Source organism: Macrosteles quadrilineatus, unplaced genomic scaffold, assembly GCF_028750875.1.
Source record: "Macrosteles quadrilineatus isolate MER2022 unplaced genomic scaffold, UCM_ALF_1.0 Scaffold_6__1_contigs__length_79288215, whole genome shotgun sequence".
Taxonomy (NCBI): Eukaryota; Metazoa; Arthropoda; class Insecta; order Hemiptera; family Cicadellidae; genus Macrosteles; species Macrosteles quadrilineatus.
In genome coordinates, this window is record NW_026542599.1 from 66,838,392 (window position 1) to 66,856,103 (window position 17,712).

Here is a 17,712-nt window from a genome sequence, read left to right on the forward strand (position 1 = left end):
CGATGTTTATGAAACTTGGTATGTATCCAACTTGGTATGTAGGTAGGAGAGACCCATGTTATAAAAAAAGATTCATCTCGATTCACCCTAAAATTTCAAAATTTAACACTTAACTACAATATAATATACTTTACTACACTACAATATTTACGTATCACCATAAATCTTTAATAAAATAAAACGTTCACATTTTTAAAATCCAAAGTAAATCAATATAATAAAGTGCACTAGTGCTTACTAGTGTCCAATAACAATTTGATGGATTTAACCAAAACCTTTTCTATTTAACTTATTTTCAGCTGTTAAATTTCAAACGATACGTTTTAGCTATATCATTAACATTATTATCATCATCATCGTTTGAGTTTGGGTTTGCGGCAATATATTTTTATAAATAAAACCTTAAATTTGATACCTACCAAACTTGACCTCTGCTGCTATTAATTGACTGTATGGACTATTAATTAACAGCTATGTCTAAGGATTAAGTCGGCCTTAGTCACTAACAGGACAACAAGATCGCTCCACTCATCACACACTCAACTCCATTCATACTTGGCTTAAAATGCATACATTTGTATGGTCGCCATTTCAAAAACAGGTAAAATAGTATTAAAATTATACTATAAGAATTTTGTCTTAGTCTTTGTGGTCCATCCCCCTTGAGGGATTAAAAAGTGATAATAGCTTAAGACAGTAGATATTTATGGCTATTATTGATATACCAAGTCTCACTACTTTATCTAAATTGTTAAAAAAATATAGCCAATCCAGGACTTTTCAACCATACTGTATAACGCCAACACGAAATTTTTCCGTTGAACTCCTCCGAATTTCTTAGGCGATTTTGACCATTCATGTCTCATTAGAAAGAGTGTGTCACGTACATTTGCAAACCAACCTTACATTTTTAAATCCCTTGGGCTCAGCCCCAGCGGCTCATGTTATGAACCCATGTTATGCCTATGAAGAACATATTGATTTATTTATATTAGGATCAGCCCAGTTAATTGCTGTTATGCAATTCAAGGAAATAATGTAGGTTACATTATTAACATGTTACTGATTTGTTTCAAATACTATATTTACTATTTCAATTTGGGTTTGCTGGATAATTTAATCCATTTTACCAAACAATAAAATTAATGGACAAAGTACTATATTTCATGAGCTATCATTGAAAGGACCGATTGAAGTCCTTATCAACCAAAATAATGCCTACTAAAGCAATTAAAATTGAGACGAACATGTAATGCACGAAATCAGGTGGTTCTTAAGTATGTGAAAAATTGTATCGCTATTCAAAAACAGACGGAAAACTTGTAAACATATTCTTGACAACGGGTGTAACCATGTAACATGGCTACATTATCAATGACAAACGTGGACAACCTTATACGAGTGTGAGTACGTCCGAAAACAGAGAAATTCCGAAAACAACTCTAAAAAACAATAAGCAATAAATTGCAAGAACCGTTGGTTATATCATTGGGTATACACGTATGTACTGACGTGTATACTCAATGCTTATATCGAACTGTTATATGTACATCGTGAGTTGTTCCATTAGTTGTTTCATTTAGTTGTGTGTCCATTAGTATAGTAGTTTAGTTGACTCTTTTAAAGTCGGCGGAAATTGTGACTGTTATTACCCTTGAAATAATGTTTGTGAAGTACTTTGCAATCCTATCAATGCTTATAGAATCATACGATTAAAATTTTCTGGTTAGAATATGTCGCATAGAGTGGTGACTAATGTATCTTTTTGGTTTGCTTGTAAAACAGGATCAACAGAGATTTTCCATCGACTTAAACAATACGATACTCCCAAATTGTTCATTGCAATAACAAAATATCACACAGTTTGATGAATATTTTTGTGTAAACCACATACAGTACACCTTTATTCAATCTATTTTACCTTTTATTTTTCCAGGACTTTATAGAAAATCACGCATTACGTGATCAGTGAAGAAAAGGCTGTATCCCATGTGTTTTATAGGTAAAGAAGACAAGGGCGCTCCTAGACATATATTTTGGGAGGGGGGGGGGGTCACCGGGGGCCTGGGGGGTATGGATTACCCCCCAAAAAGGAGGGGGGTCTTGGGGTTCCCCCCGGGAAAAATATATAAATAAATAAATATAGGCTATACAGGGTGATCAACTCAAGGAGGCCACCATTGGGATATCGGAAACGGTAAAAATTAGAGAAAACTTATAATGGAAGACATTCCTTTATTTTTTGTGGCAGTTTAAAATATGATTTTAGTCGTTTGATATTCAGCCGCCATTTTCCAAAATGGTGGCCAAATTTGAAATTTCTTATCGAACACCCTATATTTAATCATGTTTTCGGACATAATAGGCAATTTTAAAACTTTTTTAGCCTTGACATTTTTTCGATAAACCCACTCGTTTAGGAGTTACAGCCTATGGAAAAATGACTTCCGGTGTACATATTAAATCATGTAGCTCCTAAACAAGTAAGTTTATAGCAAAAATACAAGGAGTAAAAAAGTCTTACAATTGCATCCACATTCCAAAGAGACCATAAAATTAATTAAAAATATAAATTATATTGTTTAAAAAAATGGCGGCAAACTTGAAAAGTGGAAAACTTTTTATTTTATAGTCTTTAAGGAATGAAGATGCAATTCTAAGACTAATTTAATTTTTGCAGTTTTGCTCTAAACTTACTCGTTTAGGAGCTACATGATGTAAAATGTACACCGGAAGTCATTTTTCCATAGGCTGTACTCCTAAACGAGTGGGTTTATCGAAAAAGTGTCAAGGCTAAAAAAGTTTTTAAATTGCATATTCTATCCGAAAACATGATAAAAAAACTAAAATCATATTTTTAACTGCCACAAAAAATAAAGGAATGTCCTCCATTTAATGTTTTCTCTAATTCTTACCGTTTCCGACTTCGAATGGTGGCCTCCTTGAGTTGATCACCCTGTAAATATGAATTTGAACGGATGGTGTTTTTGGCCTCTAGGGACCTCAAAACGAAAAATTAAATCGGTCCCGGGTCCAGGTGTTACCATAAGTACTACGGTAATAGCTTATTCCCTATATGGGAAATTCGCCAAAAACCTAATAGTTATATAGAACAATATTACATTCAACCAGCTGTTAGTTAAAACAAATTATATGGGACTAAAACAAATCGATGATTACAAAGATTCCTTTAAAAAATAATTTGAACATCCTACTATTTTTCTATGCAAATTTAAATAATCTGCCATCCTCATACCTAAGAATTGAATGTATCAATGGTCAGCATTACACATAGTGACATAGTATAAATAAGTCAACTCTAAATATGTCTTTAAATTTGTTTTCAAATGCTGAATTTGTGTCACAAATGCTGAATGTTTACAGCTGTTATGTTAAGCAAATTATATTGTACTAAAAGCTGGCTTAGAAGGTTAGCGTCGGCTGCTAGACTTTTAAAATATTAAAACTTTATTTCTAAAAAAAACTTGGACCCTTAATTATAATTATGGCTTTGACATTCACTAGTTCTCAAAATTATCTTTCTTTCAACACAAAAATAATGAAAATCCGTAGACTGGTTGATTCAGAATGTGAAAAAACCTCATTTATGTTTTAATAATATTAATAATATGGACAGGTTTCAACCCTTCCGAGGCGTAATACATTTACACAGTTTATGTGTAGACTACACTATAACTCATAAAATAGTTCTAAAATTAAATGGATCTCCTTTTACAAACGTACATAATAACCAGAAATTTTCAGATCGTCCTTGCGTGTATTTTATGCCACACATTTTGACGAAAGGCTATACCTATTTACAGTGTTGACCAAACAGTTGGCAAGAAGCATTAATAGATAAGCTATGTACCAAATATGATAATTTTAGCTCTATTCTAATTATGACAAAACACGAAGTAACTAAAAGCGAGTTTTGTTGGTGTAGTAAGCGTTGCAGGAGGTCTACTTTACACTGAATCGACGTTCACTTTTATTGCTTTTGATCTTCCGGCACTGTTGACTCAGCGAAACTGAACTTGTATTTGACCGTATTTCGTTATATTAAAACTGCTGTTGCATTAGGTCAAATTCCCAATAAGTCAATTGCTTTAACATAGACCACGTTTTTAGCTCGGACTGTACTATTTGACTTACTGGGACTTTTGATCTACAGACACTGCAAACATTGTAGTTTTTGACCTAGCGGCACAGGTATAAATTATTTGATCTTCCGGGACTGTTGACTTTCAGCAACATTCCCCTTGATAATATCTCAAACATTCAAAACCAAAACTATTTTAAACTCCCACAAGAAAATACAGGTTTGGAGGTAGAATGGCAAAATTGGTGAAATCTCTTATGGCCTGTTTAAGCCCATGTGGGTCTTAAAAGCATAGAATGTATCAAATAAAACCCTGGCTAGACAGAACAATACAAGAATGAAATTTAATGATAGATTTGATGTAAGCAGAGAGACGTGAACCCAAGACACCTGCATTGTATCACAGTTCATCAAGCTACGGAGCCAATGATTAACCAAAATATTTGAATCTATATTTTAGGGTGATTCAATTTACCTAGTAAATCAGATGCATTAATCGTTAGCTAGATGCTGACGAACTAAATAGTTTGACAATTCCTTCAAGCCATCGCTTAAAAAATACTAAAATGTTCTGTAAACTTTGAGAGCGTAATTATTACAGATCAGATCTTAAAACCATCTGATAATTAATTGCAAACAAAACCGTGTTTAGACTAGTTCCAACTCGTTGAATTAAAGATCAACCTGTATATTGGCCTTTTCCAACCTTTTAGGTTAAAGATTACACAAAAAAAGGACCGAGGTTTCAAGGATTTTCTTGTAAGGATATCCTTGTACCAGAGTGGACACTAACTAATTCTAAGCCTCATATCCTCACAAAAAAATAATTTCCAACTTTCACCATTTTGGTTTCTCAGTTCACCTGACAGTTGGTAAACTATGTCACTCGTAACACGATACATCAGAACACTAGTTTACCTTCTCTTTCTGTATCATAGACTGGATGTGGTCGGCAAAGCTTGGCTTCTTCAGCATGTCGATCATCTCCATGAACTGAGAGCGATACAGATCCAGTAGCACCTGTAACAGGTCGACCGGTCAGAAAAAACCATTCAAAAATAAACAACTTTTGGGATCAGAACGGTGGGATACATGTTGGAGACATTTCAGGAGCTAACTAAACTTGTACAAAATGTGAAATGTTAAGAAACTTAGTCAAAATAACGGTGCAATGTAGAAAAAAATATTGCAAAAAAATATTATTTTTACTCTCGCTAATCTTCTATTAAACTCGAGCTTGTGTAAAAAAAAACTATAGCAGTTCTAAGCTTTGGCATTACATGATGCATTAAATCAACTATGGAGATGAAACATGGTGTATTTTCAGTGTGTTATACGACCTACCAGATGTTTTTCCAAGATGAATGGCTGTTATGCTTTTAATCTCTCTACCTATCGAAATCCTGGCATAGAGCCTTTCCTTGAAGAAAAAAAATAGTGTCGTCATTTTAGGCCATTTCAGCTGTACCATAAAGTGTACACTACCTGTAGAGCGTACGGTGTCTCGGCCGGAGCAGGCGGTATCTCCAGCTCCTCATGCACCAGCTGACCCGTGGTGATGGTCGTCAGGGAAGTCAGCTGTTGATCTACACAACCCGGCGCCGGTGGCAACTTCATGCCCTCTGCTGCAAAATAATCACAAATAGAGGATACATTCATAACTAAAACTGATATTTACAGTTATACCCTTCCAGTTCTAGGGTGACAGGTTCAATCCCCAGAATATTCACAAATGTGTAGGCTTCGGGACGCTTTGCTCAGGTGTTTATTGATCCTTGACCAACTTATTGGATTGCAACGAGTTTTATTACCTTCTAATCGGGTTTCAAGTTTTGTTAAAGGTAAAAGCAAGGTTTTTGATGGATAGTAACTTGACTCTTGAGGTCATTGATTTTTGTACATTTTTAATGATTGGTTCTGGCTAGAGACTTCGATTTGTTTTTTTATGGTACCTAACAAAACTATATCTATCGCGACAAAAATACATTATTCCATCTTCTCTTCTGTAGTTATTGATAGCAAATACTGACAAAAGGAAAATAGAAATAAAACTGACTAATTCTTTCCTCTACCAAATTATTTTGTGTTCATAAAAATAAGCCTTTTGCTATAAGCCTAGATTTAAGGGTTGTTTTTAGGATAGCATGCATACCTAAATGGGAAAGAGCACAAAGAACATAAACTTCACACAATATCAAAACAAATAAAATTATTATTTATTGGACAAATTTTTTGTATTCGTGTAAGGTTTGTGTTTTTTCATGTACCGAAATTGAATCTTTCCAAAGCTTTACTATCATAGCCAACAGTTCTGTAGGTAGGCTAGTTATTATCTGATTTCTTTATACCAATGACCTACTAAACATACAAAAACCTAAATCTCGTTAATTTTTAAAAAATTATAACCGAATAGGGTAATTATTATGTTAGATATTATTTTTATTACTGAATAAGTTCAGGCAAAAATAAAGAGTCCAGGAGCTAATAAACATGTAAATAAAAGTCACAAATACTGATATTTTGTCCTAGTATATGACTCTTCGGAGAGTAGATGGAGAAGAAAATTAGCCTCTGGATTTTTAATATTTTAAGCTAAACTAAGTTATATTAAATTTTCAAAAAATTCCTTAACAGACACTTGGCTTGTTTTTATAAAAATTACTTTATTATTTTAAAGGTTGATTTCCCCACTTATTTACATTTTCATATTTGTACCTCGTTGTATTGGTTCAAGAACATTCATTAAACTGTCTCTAGTAAGTCTTATTTAGAAAGTGGATTTTTTGCAAAGTGATTTTCAGCCAAGTGCACATAAAAACAATTAAAGTAAGTTTTATTCGCTGCAACAAAAGTTTTAGTATGTTATTAGTTTGTACACTTAAAAACATAATATTTAAAACTCACCAGTCGCCCATCTTAAAAGCACATGTTTTTTCATTCTACAAGTTTTCAAATTTGACTACACTTCACAAACTAATTTTAGTCGAGGTACAGTTCAGAAATTAGGTTGACAACCTATACACAGTTATAAGTAGTTAACAAACTAACTATAACTAAATAAATATTAAAACTAAGACAGGAAGGAAGATCCAAGTTTTGAACTTAGAAGAAACTTTCCTGTTCTAATTGGAATGCACAGACTCGTACTTCAACCAACAAACAGGTTCATTGATGAAATTAGCAGACGTGTTATCACTTGTTGATTAGCAAAGGTAAACAAACCCTACGCCTGGACCTATCTCTACACAATCAGCTGTTGTCTATGGTCAAGAATAACATTAAACTATAATTGATCCTTATTCTAACTGAATTTCCTTATTTTATTTTCTCAAATTTTATAGGCCTACTTAAAACAAATAACATATATGCAAAAATAAATGTTTTAGGTTAAAAAGAGAAGGAGAACAACAACAAATTATTTATGCTTCCTTTGAAATTGTTGATGCAATTTTTAAAATGATTAACCCTCCAAGTGTCCATAGTTTTGGTCTTAATGTTCGCCCATTTATTGCGCAATCGCAGGGTTTTATTAAAATGTATCTTAGAAACTTAAAAACAATGTAAAGTATACTGTTTTATATATAATTTTGTTTGGAAAATTATGGGCTTCAATGTAACATATAAAACATAAAAAAAAATGTTCAACAATTTTTGTGGGGTTAACATTTTTCAAAAATTATAAAATAAATGAAAAAAAATTATGTTTGCGCTCAATAAATTGTTATAATTTATAGGTCTAGAAATATTTTTAAATAGCCACTTTGTTCAGAATTTTATGAGGATTCCAAAAATATAATGATATAAGGAAGTAGGTTTGCAAATAAATAAGTTATGGGCAAGAAACAGATTTCGGTACATAGTGTTTAGCTAAGAATGCATAGCCTAACATAGCTAGGAATCTGGCTGATAATTTACATCAATATCACTACCTACTTCTTCAGGATCATCAACCAGCCCTTCAAAATCACTTAAATCTTCTTATAATGCACCACGTATATCACTACTTTTGATTTTTAACACTAAAACAATGATAAACGTAATAAAACACATCAGTCATCGGTGCGAGGTTAACCAAGTTGTTTATAAATACGCACGTCAGCTGTCTGCTACAATATTTTCGGAACTAAAATGAATAGCGTCTAGAAACAGACATCAGGAGAAAGCTCAGAATATGCCGAAAACAACGATACCAATCTCGATCCAGTTCAATCTGATTCAGTCAGTCCCAGAGCCTTCGCCGTAAACGATGTTTGTGGGTCGCAAAAGCGACGCATAACACCACGGCGGGTGTGTTGTGCGTCGATTACGCGACGCTTAACACTCACAAACATGTTACAGACAAATATCCATGTGGAAAATGTAGTAAGAGTTGCAAACTCAGGAACCATCTTTTGTCCTGGAAATTGTGAAAAATTGTCCCGTTTAAAGTGTGTAAGCTTGTACAGTGAAGTAAAAAATATGTCATCAGCAGAAGAAAAATTATGTCATCGTTCAAATTGCACAGAAACCTGTGAAACTATAAACACTGAGGAATTTAAGATTTAAGTTTTGGTACGACTATTACTATTAGGGAAAAGGTTGTTGCTGATAATAAGTCTATTACAACAGAAAATGAAGAATTGCCGGAAGAACTCTTCGAGTCTAAGAACAAAAGCTCCCTTTACGTTTTAGAATTACAAGACAAAATAGCCTAAAGGAGATGGAAGAGAATCTTGATTTAACAGTTATTTTCAAGGAAGATTACCTTATGAAAAATATTAACTTTTGCAGAAGAAAATTGAAAAAATCTCTACAAATCTCTTAGTTAGAGGAATAATGTAAAACTAAAACCCAGATGTCATGCTACCCAAATCCTGCAGAAAACGTATGATATATGAAGATAAGACTAAAAAAAATTTGAGTCAATGAGGTCATTAGAATCTATGTTGCAGATTATAAATAAAAAAAAGCTCAGATTGGCAGCCAAAAAAATAAAAAACAGACATTTTAACTTGTTTGAAATCCTATTACAAACAAACAACACTATCAGCAGATCCGCATGTAGCCAACTAGTGGCAACCAGTATTCAGTAACCCTCAACGGAGACATCAAAATACTCGCAACCCGGACAGAGAAGCTGTGGGAACAGCTGAAGCAGTTTTTACCTCCAAGAATCGTTTGTCTCCCTTACAATCACTCTCAGAAGCAGACAACTAATATGAAGATGCTGCCGGGCCACAAAAAGACAAACTAAATTGTCTGTATAACCCAAGAAGCCATCAGGACAAAGGTAAAAGTAAAAGACATGCTCCTGCTAAATCAAAAACAACAATAAAAAGTCAATTAATAAAAATCTTCTGTGTGCAGATAGCCACGGCAGTAACTTAGCTTTTCACTTAAATAAGTCCTCTAGATCTTTTGATGCAGTTGGTCTTGTGAGACCAGAGGGTTTAGCAGAACAGGTGTTATGAAAAATATTAAAGGGGAAAACTACAAGCTGAAGATGTCCTCATGCATGCATTTGGTTCAAACTACATAGAACATAATGAGGCACAAAAAGCACTAAACTCAATTGAAAGTTCTTTGCAGAAATACAACGGCCGTGGTAATTTCTTACGAATGTGGGAAATTCTGTGATAATTTCTTATGATCGTGGCAACATCCCCAATTCGTAATAGTATCCTGCAGTCACAATTTTCACTACCCAAAACAACAAAAATCGGTTTTTTCAGTGATTATTCAAAAAATTCCAATTTACCGGTCCCTTACAAAATTCACAGATTTTTTCGGTCATCAAAATTCACATACGATTCCCAGTACCTGGTTGGCTTGACACTGAATAAGATTAAGCATTTTATCAAGAAAAATAGTTTTTACCATGTTAATGAATTTATGACTGCAGCCTGGACTACCACTGATTTTGACTTGTAGCTTTGTATGCTATACCATAAATTAAGAATACCCTGTAATTTCTGACGTATATATTTGTGTGAATATTTACTGGCATATAAAGAGATCCGAGTTGACTTTGTTAAGCAATTGTGAAGCTGAACTGACCTTGTGGTGTCGTACTCAGCAGTGTTTCACTATGCAGCAGGTCTAAGGCGCCGGTGATCTTGATGGGTTTCTTGGGTTTTCCCCGCTTGGGTTGGCACTTCTTGGTCCTCCGTGCTGGAGGGCGGGGCCCTGGGGCTGGCGCGATGGACGCAGGCGGGGGCTTACCAGCACGAGGCAGCTTACGCCGCAACTGCTTCTTCCTTGGTGATCGACCTTTGCCTGTGAGAAAAATTTTAATACTCAGTGAACGGTTAATAATGTTTTTGTCAGTGGACATAATCCAGGGTAAGTTATCTACAGCGTATCTCCCATATAAAAAGCAGCCTGTGTTTTTAAAATTTTCTGGACCTCAACACTTGCTATGTATAGGATTAGGGATATGTTATGTGTTTAAATTAACCTGAGCCAAAAATAAATCAATAAATTAAAATGCCTTTATTTTGGCTACAGCAGGAAATGTGGTAACACCAATCTATATCACAGTAATGTATAGTGAAATATTCCCTTATTACTACGAGACACACTGTTGTCAGCTGTCGTGTCATCGGTAAAAGAACAAAAAAGACAGGATGGTGAATACTATTTTATATGGCCTAATTATTTCTGTGTCTTTTGGGACTTGAAATGAAAATCCATTACTCTTCATTGACTTCCCTTAACCTCTAGTAAAATCAGTGACTTTTCCGTGATAGTAGACACCCTAGGTCAATACGCCCTCTTCAAAATGAAAATGGTAATTTATCACTCAAAAAATGTACCTATCGACATTGACCTGAACTTTCTATCTCTGACCAAGGAGCTAGCTGGTCTAACACTAGACATGGAGCTTCAGTCTCTATGAGGTCATGTGTTCATATCAAAGCCTTTAACCACGTGATAATGCCGCGACCCACTAGTACTTGATTGACTAACACTAGGCCTGAATTAAGGTACATGTCGGCCCTAGTCACTAAACAAGACTACAAGATCGCGCCACTCATCCTTCACTCATATATGGGTTAAAATATGCACATAGTGGCGTCCCCATCTTAATTGATTGATTGATATAAAACAGTTCCAGGCTAGAGCCAACCAATTATCCACAACATGTGATGGTATAATCAGCTGTCACTATTCACTCACCAGTAGACTCCTCCTCGCTCTGGGAGCTCCGCCCCTTGTTGGTGCAGTAGTCGCTCCACGCACGCCGCGTCGTCACCCTCGGCAGTTCCGAGCTGTCCGTCGTCTCACTCTCCGTTTCGCTTGACTGGTCAGCACTCTTGGTCTCGCGACGGTTGCGGTAGCGGCACGCACGACCATTCACAGCATCTCCGTTCTCAATAGCAAGTCCGTTGACATGTGTCACTCCATTCTGTATTAAAACAAATTTTACATTTTATTTTATAAACTGAAATACTTTCAATTCACTTTTTGGTATCAATTGCTTTGTTCTTATTTATAACATTAGTTTCTTTAATAGCTTTCTTGTTATGTAAACACAGTGTAGCATAAAAAATTTAACAATCTGTATTTTATGTAAAATAAGGAGCAAACCTTACGTTTTATTATAGATAATTACATTAGGTTATTAATTTAGGAAAAATTACAAGTTGAAAATTTAACATACAGGTAATTTTCTTTGTTAGACTTCAATATAACTTTTTATAAAATACTGAGAGCAGACCCATAACTTTCTAGAAGTATTCCATATCAGAAAGCATCAATTATATTAAGCGAGTATAATTTTTTCCAATTCAAATTTACCAAACCCTTTGTAAAATATTATACCAAGACCAAGTTAATTATAATGATGATTATTGGAATTATAAAATTTCAGACACAGATGCATCGTCACTCTTCTTGTAGTATTTTAAATAGTCAATTCTATTGATTAAATAATAAAGAGCGTTATATTTAAAATTTGACAATTCTGCTAGTTTGACTGAACAGTTGGACAATTTAAAGTAGCATCAAGGTAACAAAAAATAGGATCACATTTTTACATTGATTACACAGAAATAAATTAGGATTGGCCTACTGACTTTAGACGATAACAAATGTCCATGGCCTTAACTACTGTAAAACCCAAATTTATGTCTATCCACATTTTGACGCTATAAACGAAACAACTAAGTAGGCTAAACTCAGTGCCAAGTCCATATCATTATTTATAAACCTAGAAAGATAAATTAATTGATACACTTGTATTCCACAACCTACTCCAATCTACCCTCAGTACTTACCCTCGTCTTAATATTTTTATACTTCTGGAAATATCTCTCCAGCTGAAATAACAAAGGAAGAACATTAACATGGTATACTACAAGATCTTGGGACTTATTATTTTGCAGAAGTTTTAATCTGTCTCCACAAATTTAATGCATGATTTTAATGTTTGATAAACAATATATCGCACCGATAATTGCTCACATCTTTGACACATTACAAATCCTAGATTAAATCCATAAATTGTATGTGTGTGTATAAAACAATAATATATAAGAAACCGTACTCAAACAAATTAGTTGTTATGGTGCCAATTCTTAGGATGTCCATAGGAGTTTATCATTTCTTGTAGGTCTAATAAGACAATTTTGACTTTTATGATTATGGACTTTGGAATACATTTCTGAACATGAACGCATTAAGATAACTCAAAATCAGAAGTAAAAAATGAGGCCAAATAAATTAGTTTTAAAAAGTGGTTCATATTTTAAACATAACAATGATTTAGACCAATAACATATGAAAGTAATTCAAGAATATATACATTTTTGAAAAATATATTTGTTGGTGATTTAGGAGTTGAAATTGTAGAGCGAATAAAACTGAGAGAAAAACTAAATTACCAAAAGTTAGGATCTATGAGTTTAAGAGAAATGTAAAGAGAGAAATGAAATGGCAAATGGTGGTAAAAGAGGGGCTGAGGTATAGAAGACAATGAATAGGCCTAGTTGATATCCAGACCTAGGAATAACACAATTTTTAAGAGGTTATGCATGAACCCATACTAAAATTTGGAAATGCTTACTCATTAAGTACCATAACCTCAATCAACATACCTTTGTCCTATCAATAACATGTAGATAGTAAGACACAGGTTTGCCTGTCCATGATACAGAGCCTTTTAGCGGAACCATTTCAGAAACGTGCATTATCGTTCCAATATCTGTAAGAGAGAAAGGTCGTTAATCAATTGTAACAAAATAATCTAAACACAGTGGATGGTATGATTGAATTTATATTTTTACCAGAAACGTAATATGTGATTTTTCTAAACAAACTTGACAAGATAAAAAATGTTTCTTTTTTTCTTAACAAAACTTAAACTGCTTATCACCATAGTACTATCCAGTGACTTAAATGGAGTTTTAAATTAGGCTATATGGTTTTTAAGCCACAAAATTGCTGTGGTGATTAGAGTAGTAAAATTTATCAGCCAGTCTGGTCTCCAATCAGCTGTTTTATCATATTTAGACCACCATTTTGGGCAAAGTCAATTTTGTTGCTTCGACTTTCACACAAATGTTATCGTAGTCTTGCCCCATACGATGAAGAGAAAGTTATTTTTTATCCCCCTCCCGACTACAACACCAAATAGTTAGCGTGAACAGTGATTTTTAATAACTTAATTAGGGTGTGTTTTAATCTACAGACCAAATTTATTGGGATTTACTCACCAGAAAGATTTCTGTCAGTAATACGGAAATTTAGAGGGCAAAACGATTTAGAAGAGACTATTCTGGCCCCGTCTTTTAAATCTGCAAATCTTTCTTTTAACATATGATCAACTGTTGGGCCAAAAGCGAAATTATTTACAAAAACAATTGTAGCGCCAACTATTTTCTCACGGTGTTCTTCAGTCAAAAAGTCTCCTTTGATTAGATGGTATTCACCGTAGTGTTTCCCGTACCACTTCATCCACTTCTTGAAATTGCCATTCATATCCTGAAACAAACGGGCAGTTGAATATAGAATATTACAGAAATAATAGATGTAAAATTAGTATAAACAGAAAAGGAAATTGTAAAACGGGTGAAATATTTTGTTTCAACAAATTAAGTCATATTCAAGTTACTTCGTCTGACCAACCTCCAAATCCTATTTCAGTTGATTAAAACACGTTTGCTGCAGGTGGGTGTCAGTACTGACCCACGGTGATCGCAGCCCTCACGCGGCCGGGTCATTACTGACCCACACTGCAGTGAAAAAATCTTAAAATTTGATGATCAGTGCGAGCCTAGCGTTGATCGAAGGCAGACCTATACTACGTAGATGAGAGTACTTTAGGACATCACCGCACATTATTTGCTATTCGTCAGACCAAAATTTGAAAGCCAATCGTCCAGCAATCAGGTTCGCTCAACGCTGCGCCGAACTGGGGCTGCGCCTACCATTTGATGGGCCACAGCGAACGTGTTAATTTCAGTAAATTCAAGTTCTTATCAATTCAACCCATGAATGATGAGTTGTCTTGCTGATTCAAAGAATAGTTTTTACAGTAACATAAAAACCCCTTTGTCAGCCGTTGTATTACAGAGTGATTCAGTTTTAAATAAGATGTAATTGGCACAGTAGACTTTTGAAAATTGGGAAAACTTCTAGTGCGGTACCTAATTCAAGCCTAGACTTTCTAAAATTATTTAAAAAACAAGTTGTCGGCCAGCTTGTTCCATTGCTTTACACAGTTCTTAGGTATTCTAAAACCCAATCAAATAAGAACAAATGACCAACTCACATCTGCATACATGGACGGAATCTCAGCCTTCTCGACTCCGAAGCAGACTTTGCACGGAGTCGCAGCAGCCATTTGAAGTACGACTTGCCCCACGCCTGAGCCAAGGTCAATGAACACATCTTCACTGGTGATCTGAATCTCGTCTATCATTTGGCACACTAGTTCGAAAGACGTTTCACCGTATACCTGCACAACACAAAATAGGAAGTGTTTAACAATTATTTGATGATTTTATTGTTAGAGGCTAGAAACCAACTTGAATTCAAATAACAGCAGTTGGAGTAAGAGTCGAATTCAGGTACACAATCCCTCCAAATATCCACTTAATACAAATACAGGACAAACGACTGTCATGGACAGTTTGGCAGAAAAATAGCCCGGCCGCAGGAAACTTTCAGACTAAGCAAATTACAATTTGCCTGATTTGATTTTCAATTAAATCCGTTTTAATAACATTAGGTAGGCCTATAACGAGTACCTAGGTTTGCTGTCTACAGGGAGGGTAATAAAGTGTTTTTTAACATTAATAGCTTAGTATAAAATAGTAAAAAGAAATGCAAGTTAGATCAAAACATATCCATAAACAAGCTACAACAGTTTACTTATTCTCCATAAGAATAACATGGGAATTTTTTATTTACAATTTTCTCCAAAACCAATAGCTATACAAAAACACTTCAATATACTAAATTATTTGTTTTCCAAGCTCTTCAAAATGATCTACAGAGAAATTGGAAAATATTATGTTTTGAGGGTCAAAAAAGAGAAAAACCAATTTTTACCCCATAAAACCCAGTCCCATGGTTCGATCAGGCTGGTTTGCGAAACTTGTTAGAGTAAACGTAGGTTTACACGTTTGTACTAAATTTTATTGAAATCGGGATCATTTTTGCCCGAGTTATCGTACTAATGGACACATAAATATGAATTTGAACAGATGGTGGTTTTGGCCTCTAGGGACATCAAAATGAAAAGTAAATCGGGACAGGAGACAGGTCTCATCATACAGACTATAATGAAGGCACTGACCTCCGGTGAGAAGGGTTCGTACTGGTTGAGTCTGTCCGGTTCCCTCACAGCCTGGTTGTACACTTGTTGTAGAATATGTCTCAACAGACCTCGGGACGGCTTCTTGTTGACCCGTTGAGGCAGCGAGGTACCCTTCGACTGTAACAGAGAGAGAAAGTTACATAAACACAATATATACTTGTATAATCCATAAGCAGTTATGACTCAAACACATGTTTCAACGGATTTGGATCGTTTTGATGCTCACTAAGTATTTGCTGAAGCAGGATGCAGAACATGGACGGAAAATGTTCTAAGGAGGGAGATAATTGTGTAAAAAATATGAAGGGAAACTAAAACGAATGAAAGAAAGACACCTTTGACACAAAAAGAGTAAATAGATTAAGTAAAGACAAAACAATGTTGAAAGCCGATCAAAAGAACAACAAATATAAAAGGTTGGCCCAATAAAAGGGTCAGAGAGTTTAAAGCTGTCCATAAGATAGCCTTGAATAGGTTTCATTGATTGTACGATAAACAGCTGATCCTAAACTGGTATTGTTGTTGACAACAGCTGATTGTGTAGAATTTGCTGGTTTTTGTAGAGCTTTGTGATCTTTCTTAATGAGTAGCTTAACTGACGATTCCAAAGGCATGTAATGTCAAAGGAAAATAAATATTCTTATTCTTACTACCGCCAATTGAGATGGAGATGCAATGGACATAACTAAACCAAATATCAGTGAGGCATAAGTCGCCTTGTATCACAGAAAACATACTACTATAACCCAGAATGCCAATCGCATGGTAAAAATTGCAACGCTGGTGGCGCTGCCTATGAACTGACAGGCAAAGCTCTCTCAAAGTACTTAAGAGCTTTTTACCATACGGTTGGCATTCTGATAGTAGTATGTTTTCTGTGCTTGTATAGTTTTATAGCTCTGATTACTTCTCGTAAGCACAGCATTATTCAGCCACCATTACAATATACATCCATAGTCAAGTATGCAACGTGAACACATTAAAACAGGAAGACAACATGACAGGTACAAAGTGCAAGTGTTGTATTCAAAGGTCAGCTAAACTGGTAGGCTGGAGCCAATCAATAGACCTAACTCTGCATGTCAATCAGGGGTAGGGGAGTCACCCTTTAAACCCCCCCCCCCCTCTGTCACTGTCCCCTACCCTGGGGGTGTCAGGTTCATGTGCAATCTCTTTACACTAGGCCAAACACTAGGACCAACCATGAATCATCCTTTCATTCAATGTACTTTCGATTTGAAAGAGTAATTTTGAGCGATCCTCGCATATTCAAATACTACAATTCCAGGCTCTTCCAATCGCAAGCTATTGTAAACCCAACAAACGTCACATTTCCAAACATTCAGTTTTCACAGCTAAACTTTTCCATGTGCTAATATTTTCAAGCAAATACAATAAGTGCCACAAATGTGGGTTTTTGGAACATTTACTTAAATCCCAGTGGGAATATTGATCATTTAGAAAGAATATTTTTAGATTTTACCTGAAATGTGAGCACAGTCAGGAGCCACTACAGTATATAGTATACCTCAACTATAGGATTTAGTTGACTTATTATTAAATATTTACAATTAGACGTATGAATTTTCTCATTTAAATGCACTTGGAAGTATGGAATTATTAGCAAATTATAAATTGAAATGGATAGACAATCAGACGATCCGAAAAAGAAAATAGACAAATTTAGGCTTCACTGTTGTGAGATGAAAAACTTCACATGAATCAAAGCAATTTCTCATGTAAAATCCTGATTGTATGTATTTAGATAGTTAATTTCCAAGATATGACTAGTAAAGTAGTACAGAAT

The 17,712-nt window shown here is 34.8% G+C and overlaps 1 protein-coding gene across 6 annotated transcripts in view; it reads right to left on the reverse strand.

The window, feature by feature from the left end:
- Positions 1–17,712, reverse strand: part of LOC128996241 (histone-lysine N-methyltransferase, H3 lysine-79 specific) — a 59,661-nt gene that overhangs the window by 19,051 nt on the left and 22,898 nt on the right. For 5 of the 6 annotated variants that reach the window (XR_008491032.1, XM_054421406.1, XM_054421408.1 and 2 more), the window contains exons 5-13: positions 15,885–16,022; positions 14,856–15,041; positions 13,798–14,065; positions 13,180–13,286; positions 12,361–12,402; positions 11,261–11,489; positions 10,139–10,357; positions 5,588–5,727; positions 5,021–5,122 (exon numbers count right to left, since the gene is read on the reverse strand). Coding sequence is in view for 5 of the 6 variants with exons in the window: in XM_054421406.1 (XP_054277381.1) it covers positions 5,021–5,122; positions 5,588–5,727; positions 10,139–10,357; positions 11,261–11,489; positions 12,361–12,402; positions 13,180–13,286; positions 13,798–14,065; positions 14,856–15,041; positions 15,885–16,022 (1,431 nt within the window). In the remaining variant the exon portion in view is untranslated. The remainder of the gene's footprint in view (positions 1–5,020; positions 5,123–5,587; positions 5,728–10,138; positions 10,358–11,260; positions 11,490–12,360; positions 12,403–13,179; positions 13,287–13,797; positions 14,066–14,855; positions 15,042–15,884; positions 16,023–17,712) is intronic. The other variant, XM_054421407.1, reaches the window with a different exon arrangement.